The 22,197-nt window shown below is 42.6% G+C and overlaps 2 protein-coding genes across 3 annotated transcripts in view; one reads left to right on the top strand and one right to left on the bottom strand.

Annotated features, from left to right (window-relative positions):
* Nucleotides 1–1,736, bottom strand: part of GIP (gastric inhibitory polypeptide) — a gene marked incomplete at its 3' end in the record, with an annotated part of 28,623 nt that extends 26,887 nt beyond the window's left edge. The window contains exon 1 of the mRNA XM_083709938.1: nt 1,633–1,736. Within this exon, the coding sequence (XP_083566064.1) occupies nt 1,633–1,700 (68 nt within the window). The 5' untranslated portion in view covers nt 1,701–1,736. The remainder of the gene's footprint in view (nt 1–1,632) is intronic.
* Nucleotides 1–22,197, top strand: part of IGF2BP1 (insulin like growth factor 2 mRNA binding protein 1) — a 70,193-nt gene that overhangs the window by 1,314 nt on the left and 46,682 nt on the right. For both annotated transcript variants that reach the window (XM_083709453.1, XM_083709452.1), the window contains exon 2: nt 1,053–1,113. In XM_083709453.1, coding sequence (XP_083565579.1) covers nt 1,053–1,113 — 61 coding nt within the window. The remainder of the gene's footprint in view (nt 1–1,052; nt 1,114–22,197) is intronic.

The raw sequence follows: 22,197 nt of genomic DNA on the forward strand, positions 1-22,197 counted from the left end.
CGGTTTTTTAGCATTCACCTTTTTTATATATATGAAAAAGGGTAAAATTTGGCAAACCCCCTCGCAACGTGAAAACGTGCACACAAAAAGGGCGAGAATGACAGTTTTCTCTTTTGCTCCCGGGAAGTCTTTGGACCACAAATCAGCCCCCGCTCTCTCTGGAGATGAAAGGGGGGGATCAAATCAAAATATTAAGCCTCTTCCCCTTAATTCGAGGTTCCATGATCAACCCCCGCCCCCCGGCCTCGGTGGTTCGTCTTGCAAGGCCATTTGGGTTTTGCCATGGGATCAAATGCTCTATTTTTGCCCTTTAAAAGAGTGTGAGGTGCTTTGTGGGATGGGAGAGGGGCTCCTCTGGAAGTGGGAGGTGGGGAGGGAAGACGGGAGTTGTTGGACTTTGGCCATTTTGATTTTAAACTGGGTTTTCCTGGGGCATGTGATGTGTGTATTAGCGCGAAGGTCGCCATGCTGCTAAGAGATTGAGAAGAGGCAGAGAGGAACTAGCAAGCAAAGCTGATGTTGCCTTTTTCTGGGGATAAACCTCTTTTGCCCCTTACTCGAAAGGAACACATCAGAATTTAGTTTCCCCATCCTTTTCTAGATTCACGTTCCTTCTTCCCAGCTGAATACAGTTTTCACGGATTTTCTTATTAATTTTTTTTAAAAAAGATACAGCCGAACAAGTTGAGGTGGAATAAATCGACGGAAGAGGCCTTGCAAATCTTAAATTTGCCTTTCCTGTGATTAAACAGATCTTCCAGCGTGTGAAGGAGGAATGAATTGAATGTGCAAAAAGTAGGGTCATGGGGAAACCTCCATTATTGGTTTCTTCCATTGTTTAGTCCCCTCAATTTGAAATCCAGTTTTTTGTTTTATCTAGAGGAAAACACACCTCCCAAGGCAGTGGGATTTCTGATGAAGGCAATCTGAATTCCCCAATAAAATTGAATTAAAATATGAGGAATGGGAGCAAAAGTTGAGCTGTATGTGAGAATGGTGTCCAGGTTTCCTTATGTACATTTTTTTTTAAAAAAAGACATTTGTGTTTTTAGGCAAAGTGGAGCTGCATGGAAAACAACTTGAGATTGAACACTCAGTACCTAAAAAGCAAAGGTAATCCAGTTGTTTAATTTCTTTAAAATTTTCCATGTTGAGAAAATTCCATGTTTGCTTAAAGGAAAAGAAGAAAACCGTGTTTTTAAAATTCCCCAGAGTTGTGCAGACAAAACTAGGTGTATTAGCATTTTCAATCTCTGCTTTGAAGGGAAACTATTTTGAAGAGAGCAGAAAACAAAATTGGTGGCTAATTTGATTCACCCCCCATCCAAATTCCTAGAGTTACTTTTGCAGAGCAATCCTATGCAAGAAGCTGGTGCAAATTGGTGTAAATTAAGCTGTCATAAAGTCACACCAAATCCAAACCCTGTTTAGCAGTGGGGCTGCTGCTCTGCTTAATCCTGAAAGAGGGGAAAACTTTCAAAATAGTGCTTTTACACTGTATTGCCAGATCACGTGGCTGAGCCAAATGGGTTTAGGATCCTGCCTTAAGCCCCTTTCTCTGGTCCCACCCCCACCACGCCCCTTTTGGGGAGACTTACACAAGCCACAACTCATCCAAACTGAGCAATTTACTCTGATGTATCTTCAGCTAAGCCAGGGTTGGGGCCTTGAGCTTGACTTCTGTACCCTATGCAGCTCATCCTGGTGGATCTTGCCCATAGGATTGCCCCCTTAAAGTACCAGAGGGGAAAAGAGATAAAATCAGAATACAGTATATTCAGAGGGAATTTGAAAATTGGGAGGCAGAGGTGCTCTTTTGTAAATTTCAGGGCCATTTACTGTAAATAAATACCTACTTGAACAGACTTTCCTCTGCAATGCAACCTTTTAATGCTTTGTTTTAATTTAATTTAATTTAATGCTTTGTTTTAATGCTTTAATATATTGGTTTTTTTCTCATTTGCTGCCCCTCTGAATAATTCTCAGACTTTACACCTTGGTGGAGATGTAGTTATCTCATCATGCTTTAATGTGGTATTAACATATTCAATATGTGTACTTGCTGCTTGTACAATGGTTTGGTTGCCTGGATTAAAAATGGCAGATTTGGATAGGCATGGTGAAGCAAAAATCACATGGTGTGGAGAAAAGTTACAATTACTCTTCATTCCTGTGAAATCTAGGAGACACAAACATCATAATGCGCTGTTCCACCAGAATTCAGTGTGAATTTGTGTTTTCCAGGCGGTTGTTTAAAAAATAAAGGGGGTGGGGTGAAATGTGAGTGTTTGTTACTATATAGTTTAATATATTCTGTTTTGTGATTCACATCACAATTTCTCTTTCTCCTTTTGGGGAGTGTAGATATCTTGGACTTTCAAACTTTGTAGCAGAATGTGCTGATGGAGGATAACATTTCTTTTTTATGAATGACTTCCCTCAGCTACCTCCGGATTGGAAGGCTCCTGAAATCTATTCGATAATTTATTTTATTGTAGCAACAGGCATGGGCCTTGTGTAATGGGTGATCAATAGTGCTTGTAACTGTCTTTGTGGCATGGTACACAGTGTAGCTGCGGTTTAAAATGACAATTGGGAGAAGGATTTTTGGGCAGGCAATTCTAGAATGAAACAAAGCAAAATAAACATTTGGGAGCTGGGATTGGGTGTTGGAGGGAGAGAAAAGGAACTTGATTATTCTTGTTTCCTGTTCAGTGCTTTCAAAAAAGCCTGTCAGTTGTGTAGAAATTTGATGATTTTGAGGAGTTGCTGATTCTCTTTAAGTCTTGCTACGTAATGCTAAGAAATCTACCATATACAAATTTATCACTTGACAGATTTTGTAATTCAAAGCAAATTGTGGTTATATGGGTGTAAGTAGGAAGAAAAATTAAACCTGGTAGTAGACTTGAGGCAGAGAAATCAAACAGATCCCAGACGACTTATCACTGGGGTATATTTTCACCTCCATGCATCTAAACATCTGCCTTCTTAATAGTCAGTGGCCATGTTGGAGTTTTCAAAGTCTTCCTTAGAAGAGTTGGTCTGACGTCATCTGTTGCATGCCAGGATTTTATTTGTAGGTTCCCTTAAAATACATTTTTAACCTTGTGCTCAGGATGTGTGATAAAGTGACTTCAATAGTTTCCCAACAGGGATTTTGCATTTCTTTCCTATAGAAGTGAGAGTAAAAATGTTGAATCTTTTGGGCAAGGTATTAAGGGCAAGAAAGGAGAGCCTGTATTCCATACAAGATCACTTCTCCATTGATAAAAATGTATACTCTGCTAGCTTGAATTTTTACAGGGCTAAGGTGTTTCCTTTCACTTGTATCGAGACTTGATTTTCTTGTTTGGGAAGATACCCAACTAGTTAATTAAATATGATTAGCATAGTCTCAATAACTGTGAGAGTTGTTTTCCCCTTCTCTCTAAATCTGTAAAAAATGTCACCTTTTAAGTGGAAGAAAATTCTAGCCAAACAGAGGCATACTGATCTGTATCCTTTCAGTTTATTTTTTTTTAAATGAAGTAAAACCACAGTTAAAAATAAATAAAGCTTGGCTTATTTCTTGAGCCTCGTTTACTAGAAGTTGCCCCAAAATACTCAGATTTGAAAGGAATGATTTCTAGGAATGATTATAATCTACACTGCCACTGACATGGCATGCCTACCATTTATAAACTCTGCCACCTGGATATCTTAAATAGTAATTAAAACACGTGTAGGATGTGCTACTGGCCTCTGTAAAAATGGTTGGTCCTGAATATATCGAAAAGGGCTTATCTCCACCACAATTGTGAATGATTTCAGCTAGTTTTTAATGAATTGGTTGTTGCAGCATGTTATATTTTAAAAAAATGAAGCTCAACAAATACCAAGTTGAGATACCAAGCACAGAGTTAACATTTTCTTAATATATGAGATGCACAGATGGATAAGTAAATTTGCGATTTCCTACTTAGAAAAACTGAACTATATACAAGTAAAGCACTTACTTAATGAGAAGTCTTGTTGGGTCTTTCTGGGACTGCAATATCTCTACTTAATCTTGACATTCTTGTTAAAAGTTGCATTTACTTACAAGAAAGTACTCCCGAGTTGCAACGTGAGTGTAGATTTATATATATTTAAAAAGACTTTGTGTGTTTGGCGTGTATGTTTTCACTTATAACTTTATTGAAAAAAGGACATGGGATTTTTTTTGCCATTTTATTCCTTAAAAGTCAGCAAATTCCTTTGGTGGTGGAAAGGGTTAATTAAAACAACCTCGAAGATGTTTTAAGGACTCAAGAATGTTAAGAAATGTTTGGAGGTTAGGGGTGGGGTTGTCTCAGACTGAAAAGATTGAAGTGGATAGAGTTGTGGGGTGGGGGACCAGGACAAATGTGAATGGATAAGAACGAGAGGAGGGAAAATTAAGTGAATCCATCAAGCAAACATTCCAAATATGAAAGACTGGAAGTGACTAGCATAGAGAGAATGAAATTTAGTAACTAAGGAAACAGTGATTATACCTCTGTAGTCAAAATTCTAACTAATAGGGACATGTTGCATGTGATGGTTTTAAGGCAGTTTTTCTACAGGTATAGCTAAGCTTTGTTATTCACAGAAGTAGCACACTTATTAATTATTAGGATTTTTGTTGTTGTTTGGGGTTAACTTCTGTAGAATTATGAGAAAACTTGCTTAAGGTATCTCGTCAATACATGTGCAGTGTCTTAAGTTAGGCTCTTTTTAATAGAATGTGTGAAAGCTTAGATCCTGTAGTAGATGTGTAGTTTTCTACAAATTTAGCTGAAGATCTTGTGTCTGTGAGCTTTTTATCCTTACAACAAACAAGGAACTAACAGGGCAATCCTATGCATTCCTACTCAGAAGGAAGACACATTGAGTTTAATGGAGCTTTTCTCCAGGATGATTGTGTGTAGAGGTTTGCAGCCTTAAGTTTAATGGGAGAATCTACAAAAAAACATTTGCTTTAATTTGTTACTGTTCAATTCCCAGCAAAAGGGTTAACTTTACACTTGTTTTGCATCAAAAGGAAAGAAAGTTGGAATCATGCTAAAAGCTTTCACTTAAACAAGCTTAAACGTACTATTTCAAAATGGTTCTGTTTTGCTTTTTGCATACCTATTTTGGTAGATTTACCTGTTTGGTATTGCTTCATATATATATATATATTTGGTTACAGGCAACAGTGTCTTTCCTAGGGAATTGTTGGGGGTATAAAAGTAAGCTCATAAAATGCAACGGGTATTAGGGACAGGAAAGGCAGAAATGACGTGTAGATTTAAAATCTCTGTTGCAATACAGTGGCACCTCGAGTTACATACGCTTCAGGTTACATATGCTTCAGGTTACAGACTCGGCTAACCCAGAAATAGTACCTCGGGTTAAGAACTTTGCTTCAGGATGAGAACAGAAATCGTGCTCCGGCGGCACGGCAGCAGCAGGAGGCCCCATTAGCTAAAGTGGTGCTTCAGGTTAAGAACAGTTTCATGTTAAGAACGGACCTCCAAAATGAGTTAAGTACTTAACCTGAGGTACCACTGTATTGACTGGTTTCCAATCTAGGAACTGTTCATAGAGTTAAAGATGTGCCCCCAAAGTAGCCCTACTTAGAGGCAATAAAAATGGGAAAAGGTTGGTGTGAAGCAGTTACCCCTAAGTGGCTAGAGAGCCAACATGTGACAAGGAAAGTTTCACGTCTCGCTGGATCGCTTCTATTGATCCCATGCTGCATACTTTTTCTGCATGGCGCACTGCAAATGAGGGAGATCCCACGGATCAAGAAAAGTATGTCTTGTCTTCAGCTTGGACCTGGTACCTTTTGAGCAATGTGAATTAATTGGATCTTCCTGGTTGAAAATTTTAAAGTTAGACAGGCATAGGCAATCCAAACCTATGCATTTTACTCAGAAGTAAGTCCCAATATGTTCGGTAGGGCTAAGTCTCAGGGAAAGTGCAGCCTTAGTAGAATTCTAAGCACCTGTTTAGTTCTTAAAAGTTTCAACTGAAGAGGGGAACTAAGGGGGCAGTTTTTCACTGGTTAGAAAAGTGTTCATATTTTACATAAAGGAAAAATAGAAGTTTTAGGAGAATTCACAAGTAATTCTTGTTTTGCATTTGCAGGGAAACATACCTCAAATGATAAATGCCATTCTTCCCACGCCCCTTTTTATGTATTCATTTCCCCCCAAACTTCCCAAAATACCCAGAAAAATGGATGCTTTTCAGAATTGTGGCAGCAAAAAGTTGGGAAAATGGAAGAGATTCTTGAAAAAAATAAGACAAATTTAGCATTTTAAAATCCCAAGCACCTAAGATAGAGAATCAACTCCAAGATGCCTTATAGGAGGTTCTGTTTATTGGTAGCTAATAACTAGTCTGCTCAGCAGATACATGCTGACTTTATGAGTTGAATGCGTTTCCCTTGGTGACACCACAAAAGATTTCTTAAGTCTTAATTCCTATGCACACTTACCTGGGAGTCAGCCCCACTGAGCGAAGTGGGGCTTGCCTCCAAGGAAATGTGCAGGTTTACAAATACAGATTGCACGGCATGCCCTTTTAAATTAAGTGAACTTTTGTGGGGGTTTTGTAAAGGCAGGGGGAAGCATTGGTGGGAAAGTTCAGTTTCCTGAAAGCAGCAAATATTTGCTTTAGAAGAGGCGTAGAATGATAATTGGTTCTAGAAGTTGTGATACCTACAAGTTGTAGCCCTCTAAAAAGATGGCATGCTAAAGATTTGGGAAAAGAAAGTGCAGCTTCTTAGTTGTACAGTGGTACCTTGGGTTAAGAACTTAATTGGTTCTGGAGGTCAGTTCTTAAGCTGAAACTGTTCTTAACCTGAAGCACCACTTTAGCTAATGGGGCCTCCTGCTGCTGCCGCGCTGCTGCCGCACGATTTCTGTTCTCATCCTGAGGTAAAGTTCTTAACGTGAGGTACTATTTCTGGGTTAGCGGAGTCTGTAACCTGAAGCATATGTAGCCCGAGGTACCACTGTAATTTGTTTTCAGCTTTACACCATGTACTGTATAGTTAAATGGCAGTGTTCATGATTCCTGGGGTCTAAGATGCTGCATTTATGAAAAGAGGAAGGTACTTGTTCATATTGGTGAGGCAGAACTTTGAAAACCAGGATCCTTTACCCAGAACAGGGGAATTGTGCCCTTTTCTTTTTGAGCAGTCGATTTCCCCCACTTTGCAGCTTGCTGCTTGAGAAACATTAGCCCCATGTCTTCCTTTGGGTTCACAGCATTTGCCAAATGGTTCTTTGGGTCCTGTTGTTGTGTGAGTTCTCTGCATATTTGAGGACCTCTGACTTAGAATAGGCCAGGGTGATGGTTTGGGTTTGGATGTGTGGGTAGGAGTAAGCCCCATTTGTGGTCTAAACCACAGAGCCTAGGACTTGCCGATCAGAAGGTTGGCGGTTCGAATCCCCGCAACGGGGGCCCTGCTCCTGCCCACCTAGCAGTTCAAAAGCACATTAAAGTGCAAGTAGATAAATAGGTACCACTCCGGCGGGAAGATAGAATGGCGTTTCCGTGCACTGCTCTGGTTTGCCAGAAGCGGCTTAGTCATTCTGGCCACATGAACTGGAAGCTGTCTGCGGACAAACGCTGGCTCCCTCTGCCTATAGAGCGAGATGAGCGCACAACCCCAGAGTTGTCTGCGACTGGACCTAACGGCCAGGGGTACCTTTAAACCTCATTTTACTTAGTCGGATGCAGTTCTGAGTAAACAATTTGGTATTGTGTTTTGGGGTTGGGTTCAGCTGTAGCAGCCCAGTTGTGTAACAAATAGGACTTCGCTTTCCTCCCCTCTCCAGTGGCAAGGAAGCAGAATCCCATCATAATGGTATTATAAATAACAGAACCTGCTATTCCCAAGGAAGATAGTACAGTGGTACCTCGGGTTACAGACTCATCAGGTTACAGACTCTGCTAGCCCAGAAATAGTACCTCACTTTAAGAACTTTACCTCAGGATGAGAACAGAAATCGTGCGCCAGCAGCGCGGCAGCAGCAGGAGGCCCCATTAGCTAAAGTGGTGCTTCAGGTTAAGAACAGTTTCAGGTTAAGAACAGACCTCCAGAACAAATTAAGTTCTTAACCCGAGGTACCACTGTAGTGGATTAGTGAACTAGGTGACCCACAGGGTCCCTTCCAACTCTACAATTCTATGATGCATTTGGTGGTGTTTTTGCCATTCTGTGGGATGAGCAGTGTCTATTTATCTGAACCTCAGTGTCCCTTTTTCTTATTGCTTGTCTTAATACTTGAGTTTTGTTTTGAAGGCTGTGGATATGCTAGGAGAAGGTGGGCAACTTGTTTGGCCCCCAAGATCATTCATGTGTTCTCAGCTTCAATTCCAGCATCTCTTGGTGTTGCTGAGAGAAAGTCCCCCATCTGAGACCTTGGAGAGATGTGGCCAGTCATTTTAGACCATCGTGGACCAGTGCTCTGATTCATGGATATAAGCCCCACTTCCTACACTAAAGTGGTGGTGGTCCTATTTTATGAAGTTCTGGTGGGAAATGTCAATGGCTTCAGGTTTCAGGAATTCTTGCAATCGTAAAGGGTATGGAAACCAAGCCTTGTGGGGAACGGTTGAGGGAACTGGGTATGTTTAGCCTGGTAAAGAGGAGACTGAGAGGAGATATGATAGCCATCTTCAAATATCCAAATGGCTGTTTTCTCCTGCTGCAGAGGGTAGCATCTGAATCAGTTACAAAAGAATAAGATTCTGACTAAACATCAGGAATAACTTTCTGACAGTAAGAGCAGTTTGACAGTGGAGCAGACTCCTACAAGGGGTGGAGGGGACTCTCCTTCCTTGGAGGTTTTTAAGCAGAGGTTAGGTGGCCATCTGCCATGGATGCTTTCATTGAGATTCCTGCATTGCAGGAGGTTGGACTAGATGACCCTGGGGACCCCTTTGAATGCTACATTTCTGTGCTCTCTAATGCTTCATTTATTTGGTGTATTAGAGCAAGAGAAAAAAGTTAGGATTCTATCCCAAGTGATGCAAAGGAACTCCACTTTCCTTTCAGCCGAGTGCTTAAGAACATCTTTAATATCACTTTTTTGAAGTCTGTAGTCAAAGGTGTTTAAAAACATCTGCTGGACGCTTGATTAATGGAACAATCCAACTAAGAAGATTCAGCTTTAAGAATGGGTTTAAATCAGTTTATGCTTCAGCAGCTAGTAAGATGTTAGATGTACACAGGCTTCATGTATACAGTACAGTCGTACCTTGGTTCTCGAACGTAATCCGTTCCGGAAGTCCGTTCGACTTCTGAAAACGTTTGAAAACCAAGGCACTGCTTCCGATTGGCTGCAGGAGCTTCCTCCAGCCAATCGGAAGCTGCACAAGACATTCGGCTTCCAAAAAACGTTTGCAAACTGGAACACTCACTTCCAGGTTTGCAGTGTTTGGGAGCCAAAACGTTCAAGTCGCAAGGCGTTCGACAACCAAGGTACGACTGTATCTGTAAAGCACTTTTAAAGCACATTGCTTTCCTTCAGAGAATCCTGGGAACCATAGTATACCCCTCACAGAACTACAATTCTCAATCCTTAATGAGCTACAGGTTTCTTTGGAGCAAAACAAAGTTCTTTAAATACATGGTGTGTGTGCAGAACATGTCACCATTAAATCTCTGGGATTTAAACCCTGGTCTTTATTTATTTCACTGGTATTTAGGCATGTTTTTCCTCTGGGATGAAAGATGAATTCAAGACAAATATTTTGTCTAGATCTGAATAGACATTTCTTTTTCTGTGGCTTTTGCTGATCCCATTTCCCAACTAATGCAGAATACGTATGTATGACAAAATTGCCTCCTGACAATCTTAGGAAAGAGGTTGAATCAAAAACATGTTTTGTCTTGATCCAGCCTTGCGTTGAACCTTCCAGAAGACTAACTCAGCTTGTGCAAATTCACTGACTTTGGGCTGGGGGGAAAAGTTTACATGAACCTGTACAAGATCGGTTGGAAGCCAATAAGATACTGAATCGCCTTGAGGAATCTTGAGAGTCAGATTCCTGCTATTTGCATAGTCTCGGGCGAGTCACTATTTCTCATTCTGAGATCCCCTTCAGCAAAATAGAAATAATTCTGACTTACCTCTGAGAATTACGAGAACACAAACAGGAGTAAGAATCTAGAGAGCTGGTCAGTTAGAGAGCTAGATGGTTGTAGAAGAATGGTGGTTCTGAGGGTTGTGGCTTTAGTAAGTGAATTAACAAAAAGGCAGATCTTCCAAACATCTCTATTTTCCACTGAGAGATGGTGCACGAGGTTTACTGGTAAAAAATTTCCAGCATACAGTGGTACCTCGGGTTAAGTACTTAATTCATTCTGGAGGTCCATTCTTAACCCGAAACTGTTCTTAACCTGAGGTGCCACTTTAGCTAATGAGGCCTCCTGCTGCTGCCGCACAATTTCTTTTCTCATCTTGAAGCAAAGTTCTTAACCTGAGGTACTATTTCTGGGTTAGCAGAGTCTGTAACCTGAAGCATATGTAACCTGAAGTGTATGTAACCCGAGGTACCACTGTAGTTGAGTTGTACTTAATTTTATGTCTGAGGAGTGTGTTGAATATCACAGGTTAAGCTTTTTGTTCACGTATATTCTTTTGATCCATTATACCATATATGTACATAGAATTGGTCTATTAACATTAAAAAGGAAAGGAGGAAAGAATCAGGTGGGGTGTGGGGAGGGAAATAAATTAATTCAGACAAACATGTGAGAGTAGTATGAGAAACTCAGATATATAAGCTAGGGGCCAAATGGCTCCTTAAACCAAGGTTGCAGTCGCCAAAATGGAATGTCTAGTTTACATTTTGAGGCATGACTGCTCTGAAGTCTTATTTTTCAAATGATGGATTGACCGTGATTGATTCTCAGTTACACATCTGGCTAGTTCAGATGACAACCTTGAGAAACATTAAGAGCTTCGAGAACTTAAAGAAGACAAGTCACTCAATCTAGGGACCGTCCACATACATATTGGCCTATTCCGACCTCTTTTTCTTAATGGTGACAACTTCTGCTCACACTGCACAGAAAAAGCAATATGGTTCCTGAAATTCATTCTGATTGTGTGGATAAAACATAACTGGTTGAATTCTACAGAATGGGGTATTAGTGTGTGAAAACACCCCAGATCCAATGATCCTGGCGCCCAGGCTTCTTCACTTGGTCAGAAGTGGTCTAAAGCCAGGTGCAAAATGCACCTAATATGTGGTCAATTTTGAACACCTGAATACAAAAAAAGGAGAGGAGGCAAGGAAAAGAGAGGGTGGAAAAATTAGAGCTATTCCTATTAGTACCAGGGTTAGTGACCCAAAGGTGCGCAGTGTTTTTAATTTTTTAAAAAATATATATCGGATTTTTCAAATTTAAATCAGATTTTTAAAAGTTAAATTGGATTTCTAAAATAAAATGCTTTTGGAGGAAAAATCTTTCTAAAGATAGTTTTCTATTTAAGTTGCATTCTACTCCAAAGGCTATTCATCAGGAAATAAGGATTTGTTTTAAGTTTTTCACTTATGCTAAAACTCTAGACTGTTTTTTTATTTAAAAAATCGTTTAACCACATGATCAGTTAACAAACATGGATACATATGCTATAATGTTATTGTTTTAGTTAAATTAATTGTTTAAATTGTTATCAAGGAAATGATTATTTTTCTCCTTCCAGTAAATGACAGCAGAAAAGTTGTCCAAATATAAACAGTTAACTTATTAAACCTCACAATAATTTCATAATTATTTGTCTATGTATTTCTAATGTATAACCAAATCAGTAATTTTTGATATAACTGTAAAAACTACTCGGAAAGTTTATTATTCCAAAAACAAAACCTTCATCTGGTTGTATATATTAAGATTATATCAGCAAGAATGAGTCTTTCTGTTAAAAAAAAAAAAAGAGAGAGAGAGAGATTTAAATCAAGTCTTACTGACTAGTGATTTAAATCAATTTGATTTAAATCAGATCCACCCTGGACCAAGTGAGGGTAGGCAGTCTTAACAATCTGTGTCTGAGCAGCACGTTGTTCAGACTGAAGAGCCAGCCCAGAGCCAGCAGCTTTATAACACTTGGTGGAATCCTATTGGCTCCTTGTGTCACCTGATTTTGCTATCTGGTAGGTACAGAGACTGGTACAGAGATAGGTGCCCAGGTCCCATTGCTAGAGTTCTGTTTGGGACCTCTGGCCTCTCACACAAGCCAAATTCAGCTGTCTCCGTGGTTATTGTGTTAAAGGATCCTACCAGCGACCCTGCCCCCTTCCATCCAAGCACATGGGTCCAGGTTCCTGTAAGGAAGGGACGTGGGTGGCGCTGTGGTCTAAACGACTGAGCGTTTGGGGTTCACTCATCGGAAGGTCAGCGGTTCGAATCCCCGCGATGGAGTGAGCTCCTGTTGCTCAGTCCCTGCTCCTGCCAACCTAGCAGTTCGAAAGCACGCCAGTGCAAGTAGATAAATAGGTACTGCTGCGGAGGGAAGGTAAACGGTGTTTCCATGCGCTCTGGCACTCGTCACGGTTCTCCATGCACCAATAGCAGTTTAGTCCTGTTGGCCACACAACCTGGAAAACTCTCTGTGGACAAACGCTGGCTCCCTCGGCCTGAAAGCGAGATGAGCACCGCAATCCCGTAGTCGCCTTTGACTAAACTTAACTGTTCAGGGGTCCCTTTACCTTTATGCAGGGCTAGCATTCAGTGAATGTACACACACAGTGTGCTTCTTGCCCTGACCACAATAAGTAGAAATTAATGCCTTCAATTAAGCATTCTAAACTCAAAATAATTTTGAAAAATTGTAAAGAGTTGCCAGTCACCAGGACAAATACATGTGCAGGTGTTAAGTCTTGTCTGCAGTCATCCATATGACATCGAAACAGATTTGCAAAGCCTTTTGCATTGCAGTTTCAGCTCACATTCACAGGGTATACCGGAGCTCAGAGCCTTAAGATCATTTTTCCATAGTGTCTGCTGTGACTGAGACAGACGGAGATTACTGCACTATTGTCAATAAACGATATGAATGGGGAGCATACATTATTGACTTAGGAAGGCTAGCCCTGGACAAAGTTTGAGATGGCTAATGTAGAGCTTGGGACAGAGTCTGTGCAAGTTTGTGTACACAGAGCTGCAAAATCTGAGAACAGTAGAAGTGAAGCCCCCCCTGGGTTTACTCTTTCTGGGTAGTTTTCCACTATCTAACAAGTTGAGAATAGCTAGAGGCCAAAGGAGCACAACTCCCAATCAGATTTTCAGATCAGTTAAGATATATTGCTTGGATTCAAAGCCACGTTCATTCAGCATAGCTGAATAAGACTTCTAGATTGCGTTGCCTATCTATCAGCATTTTTAAAAAAGTAATTAAATGTATAAACAGGTGACAGGGAAAAAATAAAAGAGCAATTTGTTTGCAAAGAGAGAGAAAAGAGTAAGTTGTCACAATCAGTAAAGAAGACACCTATGTAATGTATTAAGTAATAATAAAACCTATCAAGAGGGAAAGGATATGTAGTTTATAATTACAAAGCATACCATTGCCTAAATACAAACAACTGCAAGTTTTTATTTCAAAAAAATATATACAAAGCATTATATAACATTTATAAACAACTTTTTAAACCTCTAAGCAGTGTACAGTTAAAAAAATTTGATATTGTTAAAACAAAAATGCAGCCCAAAACCAATAAAACTGCAGTATAAAAGAGCATATAAAATCAAATAAAACAGGAAGTCATGGGCAAACAAACACATAAAATAGTGTGCAGTCTGATGGGTCAGGGAAAGTGAAGATGTTGAAAGCAACTTGTGGTTGCTGGTTCACTTATGGCAGAGAGGGAAGGGCATTCCAAAATACAGGGGCAATATGAGAAAACACCCATTTTCAGCTCACTGCCCTGTGCTGCCCACATGACCCCGAAAAACTGCGGACAAACGTCGGCTCCCTCAGCCAGTAAAGCAAGATAAGCGCCACAACCCCAGAGTCGTTCGCGACTGGACTTAACTGTCAGGGGTCCTTTACCTTTACCTTTACCTTCAATCCTGAAAGCCTTGGTGCTCGGAGGTTTTGGCTCCTGAACTCCGCAAACCCGGAAGTGACTGTTCTGATTTGTGGACGTTCTTTGGAACCCAAACATCCGATGGAGCGTCTGCGGCTTCTGATTGCCTTGGAAGTCGAACAGAATCCGTTCCAGAAGTCCGTTAGACTTCAAAAATGTTTAGGAACCAAAGTACGGCTTCTGATTGGCTGCAGGAAGCTCCTGCAGCCAATCAGAAGCCCCGTCGGACATCCGGCTTCTGAAGAATGTTTGCAAACCGGAACACTCACTTCTGGGTTTGCTGCTTTTGGGAACCATAACCTCCAATTACCAAGGCGTTTGACAACCAAGGTATGACCGTACAGTGGTACCTTGGGTTACATACGCTTCAGGTTACAGACTCCGGTAACCCAGAAATATTACCTCAGGTTAAGAACTTTGCTTCAGGATGAGAACAGAAATCGTGCTCCGGCGGCGTGGCAGCAGCAGGAGGCCCCATTAGCTAAAGTGGTGCTTCAGGTTAAGAACAGTTTCAGGTTAAGAACGGACCTCCGGAACGAATTAAGTACTTAGCCCGAGGTACCACTGTATAGGGGAAAGAACCTCCATTTCCTCAGCAATGGTGCATTGCCATTTTGGTGCTCGAAAAAGTCAAGGAAGCTTGCCAAACAGGTGGGCTTTCTTGAAGAACGTCGCATGGACGCCGTGCTACAAACAAGCAACGACCATCCACACACGTACGACGCCACAAATGTCTCTGTATGTGGAGTATGTTGCAAGTGGCTAAAGCCAAATTTCAGGCAGCCAGGAATGTTCATCGCTCATTATTTCAGCCTTGCAGCTGACCACACGTGGTTTTCCGCATCGCACAGAAATGTGGTTGTGGTGGTGGTGATGATGATGATAAGAAAGCATCCCATCTGCTCTGGGTGGCTTGAGTGGTAGATCTTGCCCAGAAGAATAAACACACTGGGTGACTGGCTAATGGCTATGCTTCGTCATCTGATCCCTTCCATGCAGTGAATTATTGTCGCCTTGCAACATAGCCTTTTGGGATCAGCTGTCAGACCACCAGTATTCATTTCAGCCCTGGGACTGCAGCTTGGACTGGCTATTTTCAATGCAAAATGTGCCTTTCCACCGTTCTGCATTGTTTCCTACTAGGAGACGCAGACCATCGGTCCACCCCTCTTCTGGTTTTGCTCCCCAACCACGCTGTAGCACCCACCTTTTCTCGTTTCATGGCCTGTGTGATGTGTCCCACTGCTGCCCCCAAGATCTCCTTCACCTCCTTGCCCGGCTTCTGTCAACACCGGGTCCTGTGAATTTCGTTCATGCGCTTGTGAAATTCCGACTTAATTCACAAAAGTCCAGGGACTCGGAAGAACGAAGGCAACCACAGCAGGCAAAGCTCAAGTTTGTTTTTTAAAATGGAGGTGAGGAGGAGGAGAAGGGTACCCCAAGCGCCCTTTTGCTCTTTCAGGAAATGGGTCATTTGTTTTATTGCAGCTGACACTTGAGAGCCATGACATGATCAGGAACGAAGTGAATTAGCTGCATTTACAGCACATTGAGGTGGGCACAGTGGATCTGAAATACAGTCGTACCTCGGTTTACATACGCTTCAGGTTACATATGCTTCAGGTTACAGACTCCGCTAACCCAGAAATAGTACCTCGGGTGAAGAACTTTACCTCAGGATGAGAACAGAAATTGTGCTCTGGCGGCCTGGCGGCAGCAGTGGAACACCCCATTAGCTAAAGTGGTGCTTCAGGTTAAGAACAGTTTCAGGTTAAGAACGGACCTCCGGAATGAATTAAGTACTTAACCCGAGGTACCACTGTAATACACAGTGGTGGCAGAAACAAAAATGGGAGGGAGGGTCTTGTTGCAGATTCATTTTAAGTAAGTAGCAAAGTAATTGTGTGCCTGTGTTGTCGTGTCAACCTGGCTGGCCGCGAAGTTATAAGTGAAACTCAGCCTTCCCAAACCTGCAGACTCAAGTCCATTTGCAGAAAATAGATTTGGTGTATGCATATTTGCTGTACTAGATGTGCAAAAAGGATGGCAGGGTGTAGAGGGGCTGGGATTACCCCAACCAGCAAGCTGGCAACGCCTCATCCCATTTGTATCCTTGTGTGGAAGCTCTCCCTTACCTTCGTTGACCGATTAAGGAAGTGTGTGTTGATGGTTAAAACCCTTTTGGCATGCCTGCTTTTTCATAGTGGTCTTCACGTTTTGGCAAGTTTGGGTGGCCTTCCAAAATTCATGTTAACAGCGGCTGACCAGTTTTGCTCTGGGGTTTGGTGGTGCTCAGAGACCCCCCCAAAGCCCAGAGCAACTGACGAGGAAACCTCTAAGCTTGGGGAAATGGGGGAGTGGGTGGGTGGGTTGCCACCAGTGTTCAAAATTAGTTGGGTGCCAGGTGCGTTTTGCAACTGGCAACGGGTCCAATTGCGACCAGGGAAGATCTCTGGATATCAGGCTGGCAACTGGGGAAAGCAAAATGTCACTTAGAAGAAGGGTCTGACATATTTTCCCTGAAGCTTGTTTTTTTTTATCCTAGATTGTTTTATCGGATGTTTTAACGTGTTGTAAACCACTTTGAGATTTTTTCCTCTTTAAAATATATAGCCGTACCTTGGTGGTTGAATGGCTTAGTTGCTGAACATTTTGGCCGCCGAACGTCAAAAACCCGGAAGTGAGTGTTCTGGTTTTTGAATGTTTTTTGGAAGCTGAACGTCCGACACGGCTTCTGCGGCTTCCGATTGAGTCCAGGAAGCCCCTGCAGCCAATCGGAAGCCGTGCCTTGGTTTTCGAACGGTTCCAGGAGTCGAACGGACTCCCAGAATGGATTAAGTTTGGCAACCAAGGTACAACTGTAAAGTGGTATAATAATAATAATAATAATAATAATAATAATAATAATAATAAACTGCAACAAAAGGCACCTAGACATTCTGTTGTGGCTACCGTAACCTAGGTTTAAGGTACCATTTGGTGATTAGCTTGTCGGAGTTTCTAACACTCGTTTATAGTCTGGGAGTTCTCTTGTAGCTGAAGCCACAGGTAGTGACAGAGGCTAGGAGCAACTTTTCCCAGGGATAGCCTTGCCATTGCGACATATGCACTGGATTGGATGATACTATTATGCTCTATGCAGGCCTGTACCTTAGGGCTAAGGAACGCAGGTGGCGCTGTGGGTTAAACCACAGAGCCTAGGACTTGCCGATCAGAAGATCAGTGGTTCAAATCCCTGTGATGGGGTGAGTTCCCGTTGTTCGGTCCCTGCTCCTGCCAACCTAGCAGTTCAAAAGCATGTCAAAGTGCAAGTAGATAAATAGGTACCGCTCCGGCGGGAAGGTAAAATGTGTTTCCGTGCGCTGCTCTGGTTTGCCAGAAGCGGCTTAGTCATGCTGGCCACATGACCCGGAAGCTATACGCCGGCTCCCTCGGCCAATAAAGTGAGATGAGCGCCACAACCCCAGAGTCGGTCACGACGGGACCTAATGGTCAGGGGTCCCTTTACCTTTACCTTTACCTTAAGGCTGGCCTGGAAGCTACTGCTAGTGTAGAATACTACAGGAGGCAACACTATTTCAGCACTTGCTAAACAAACAAAACCCATTTATTTTTCCAAGCCTTTGCCGGCAGTTCATACCAATTTGTTCTAAATTTTGTCGCGGTCGACTGCTTTTATGAGTGTTATTATAAGTGCGCTGGTTTTATGGCAACTTTAAAAAGTGCCGTACAGCTATATTTGGTTTTAATGAAAGTATGGCATCAAAATCATTTTAATTAAATAAAGATAATATATAGAACAAGCGATTGCATCAGGATTTTAAATTTGGTTGGGGTGGGGAGTTTGAATTTGCTTCTTCCTCCTGAGGAATTACCTGAATGATGAGTTTGGGTGAGAAAAGAATAAAGTTTAGAAGAGTGGGGTAGAAGAATTTCAGGATTTCAGAAAAGTTGATATACTAACAGTGAACTCATCCTCCCAAACGCTGATCTTTAGGTAGCTAAAACAGCACCATCTGCACACAAGAGAGAGATATAATTACACCAAAGGTTGTGGGTTCGAGTCCCATGTCGGTCAAAAGATTCCTGTCTTGCAGGGGGTTGGACTAGATGACCCTTGGGGTTCCTTCCAGCTCTGTGATCACCAGGCTTCTGAGAATCTCTCCCCACCGCTCCAACTCCACCCGGCTGCCTATTTAGGACTCAACATGGTTAGTGTCCACAAAATACTGTTGGGCATAACTGGAAACCTAGAATTAGGGGAATGGAGAATATTTGGGACGTTGTCATGACTGCCTGGCTCGAACTCTGGACAGGAGTGCTCTGCGCTGCAACAATTTGTTGCAAGATGCGCATAAAAGCTACCTTCCTTTGAAAGACATGGGTGAGCACTTCACTTCCTGGGCCAATCAAGACATGTATATACAGCTGTACCTTGCTTCTCAAACTTAATCCGTTAGAGAAGTTCGTTCCAAAACCAAAGTGTTCCAAAACCAAGGTGTTTTCCCATAGAAAGTAATGCAAAACGGATTAATCCGTTCCAGACTTTTAAAAAACAACCCCGAAAACAGCGATTTAACATGAATTTTACTTTCTAACGAGGCCATTGATCCATAAAATGAAAGCAATAAACAATGTACTGCAGTCACACAGTCAGTAGCTGAACTAGGTTCCACACAGTCACAAAAACAAAACAAAAAAGAGCCACAGAAACGCAAAATAAATCACACAAACAGACAGACCTCAGCGTAACACTCAAAACAGAAGCATGGCACTCAAAACAGAGCACGTTCGACTTCTGAAAAAAGTTCGCAAACCGGAACACTTACTTAATTACTTTCCGAAACACTGGGTTTGCAGTGTTTGGGTTCCAAGTTGTTTGAGTACCAAGGCGTTTGAGAACCAAGGTACCACTGTATATAAAAAAAATACACCTTCTCCCCTGCCCAGCCAAACAGGTCGAGAGAGAGAGGACCCGAAAGCTGTCTTCCAAGCTGCCTGCCTGCCTCTGCTTCGGAAAGCCGGCCTCGCGCTTTGAGAAACTTGGCTTTATTCGCAGGGGAGCAAGAGAATAAAAGAGAGAGAGAGAGAGAGAGAGAGAGAGAGAGAGAGAGAGAGAGAGACCGAGACCGCAGTGTTCTGTGCCGTGGATGGGATTTGCAGCCTGGCACGTGCCCGCCTTTCAGCTGCAGCTGGCTAAACCCAGAGCTCTGCCAAGTCCGGGCAGCTCCGTGGCTTCCTGTGGGATTGCACCATCCAATGGCTGTGGGCTGCCACCCTCCTTTCCTAAACACTGCCCCTGATGCCTGGGAGGAGCTCCCTCGGGAAAACCTGGCAAGGCTGCTCCTGCAGCACGCGCGCCGGTACCTTCCAACACGCAATGGCCTCCAGTAGACCTAACTTGGCAGCTGGCATGCTCCAGTTATTTCCTATTAATGCCGATCACAGCTGACTCACTGCTTCTCTCTCTCTCTCTCTCTCTCTCTCTCTCTCTCTCTCTCTCTGTGTGTGTGTGTGTGTGTGTGTGTGTCTGCCTGCCTCCTGTTCGTAGATACCAGTCACTTTCATTTTGCACTGCAATTAGCATTGAACTTCTCTTAAACACCCACCAATCAGTTCAGGATCCTATACAGTGGTACCTCGGGTTACAGACGCTTCAGGTTACTGATGCTTCAGGTTACAGACTCCGCTAGCCCAGAAATAGTACCTCGGGTTAAGAACTTTACCTCAGGATGAGAACAGAAATTGGGCAGTGGTAGTGGGAGGCCCCATTAGCTAAAGTGGTACCTCAGGTTAAGAACAGTTTCAGGTAAAGAACGTACCTCCGGAACAAATTAAGTTCTTAAGCCGAGGTACCACTGTAGTTTGAATGTCCAAAACGAACGTTTAAAACATCCAGCCTAACAGAGAACGATCCCAGCCGTTAGGGCCACCTGTTGTCAGAAAATGTGTGAAGAAAGCCATTGTACACGCTGGGAGGGGAATGGGGCAGATTGGCGTGCGTTAAAAGTCTGCTCCCCAGATCCACTTAACAACAGACTTGGATTTATTTTGGCAGGGGCTAGATGGAGGCAACGAAAGAGGCGGAAGAAAAGGGGAGGGTGGAGGAGCTCTGCAGTCGTACTTTGGCTTCCAAATGCCTTGGCAGTCAAACATTCCGGTTTTCGAATGGTCTTTTGAAAACTGAACGTCCGATGGGGTTTCCAACTGCCTGCAGGAACTTCCTGCAGCCAATCAGAAGTTGTGCTTTGGTTTCTGAACATTTCAGAAGTCAAACGGACTTCTGGAACAGATTCATTCGACTTCTGAGGTACGGCTGTATTTAAATAGGGAAATGGTTCTTTGGCATGTTGGGGGAAATTAAGTTTGCGTCTTAACTTCTTATTCATTGTGTCGTATCCGGCTCCTCTTGCTCCCCATTTTATCCTCACATCAACCCTGTAAGGCGGGTCAGGCTGAGAGTAAGTGGCTGGCCAAAGATCACCCAGTTTCATGGCCGAGTGGGGATTCGAACTGTGTTCTCCCAGGTCTTAGTCCAGCACTTGTACCACTGCACCATACTGTTTATAACACTGTACAGTGGTACCTCGGGTTACATACGCTTCAGGTTACATACGCTTCAGGTTACATACTCCGCCAACCCAGAAATAGTGCTTCAGGTTAAGAACTTTGCTTCAGGATGAGAACAGAAATCGCATGGCGGCAGCGGGAGGCCCCATTAGCTAAAGTGGTGCTTCAGGTTAAGTACGGACCTCCGGAACGAATTAAGTACTTAACCTGAGGTACCACTGTACAAAAACCACCGGGGAAGGTTGACTGGAGATTTGCGCTAAGGTGTCCTCATCAGGCTGATGATGCTCAGCTCTCTGCCTTTTGTACTTCCATCTGATCCCATAGATAGTTCTAAAATGGTGTCTTAAGTGTGTAATGGATTTGATGTGGACACCGCTGGTTGGTTGATTCCGTGGTGAAGTGCCTGTTCTGGCTGGGGTTTTACTCCCTGTTTGATATATTAAGTGTATGTCTATATATAACAGTGTCAGCTAATTGCCAAACAGCACCTTAAACATATGTTCGCCACAATGGAATGTCTAGCTGCCACCCCCCCCCCATTTTTTGTTGTTGATAAATTATTTTCTACACCATTTTATATTTCAAAAGGGGGGTGGGATCTCGAAGCAGTTTACAGCCTATGAAACCATCAAATAAAACAATCCAGAATAAAGCAAAATTCAAGCTTCGAGGAAAACATATCTCAGATCCTTCTCTGAGGTGACATTTTGCTTTCCCCATATTTAGTTACCTGCCTAATTCATATTGCTGCCCCATAGCAGAAGTACTCTAGGAAGCCAGTGTGGTCAGAGCATCGGACTAGGACCTGGGAGATCAGGGTTCAAATCCCTACTCAGTCATGAGGCTCACTGGGTGACCTTGGAGTCAGCATCACAGCCTCTTAACCTACCTCACAGGGTTGTCGTAAAAAAAAAAAAGTAGTATAAACACTGACAACTGGGAAACACTGGCTTGCGAGCGCTCCAGTTGGAGAACAGCCTTTACCAAAGGTGTCATGGGCTTTGAAGACACTCGAATTCAGGACGCAAGGGAGAAATGTGCCAAGAGGAAGGAACGCTTGGCAAATCCACACCGTGATCAACTCATGGCCGGAAACCAATGTCCCCCAAGAGGAAGGACGTGTGGATCCAGAATTGGCCTCCACAGTCACTTACAGACTCATTGCTAAAACCGTGTTTATGGAAGACAATCTTACTCGGCTACGAGTGATCGCCAAAGAAGAAGAGAGATTAACTGAGGAGGGGGTGAACCATGTACTCCTTGGGATATAAATGAGCTATACATGGAATAAAAAGGTGGGATATAAATGGAATAAAAGCTCTTCCGCTTACCTCCTTAAGAAAGCAGGAGAGTTCAGCCAGGTGGATTCAGAGATCACCACATGGTCGCAAGTATTATTATTATTTATTGAATTTATATACAGCCCTATACCTGGGGGGTCTCAGGGCGGTTCACAGAATAAAATGAAGATATCAAACCACAAAATACATAATAAAAATAAAACAACAACCCAATAGCCCCCCT

This window comes from Podarcis gaigeae (assembly GCF_964106915.1).
Source record: "Podarcis gaigeae genome assembly, chromosome: 13".
In the NCBI taxonomy this organism is placed as follows: domain Eukaryota; kingdom Metazoa; phylum Chordata; class Lepidosauria; order Squamata; family Lacertidae; genus Podarcis; species Podarcis gaigeae.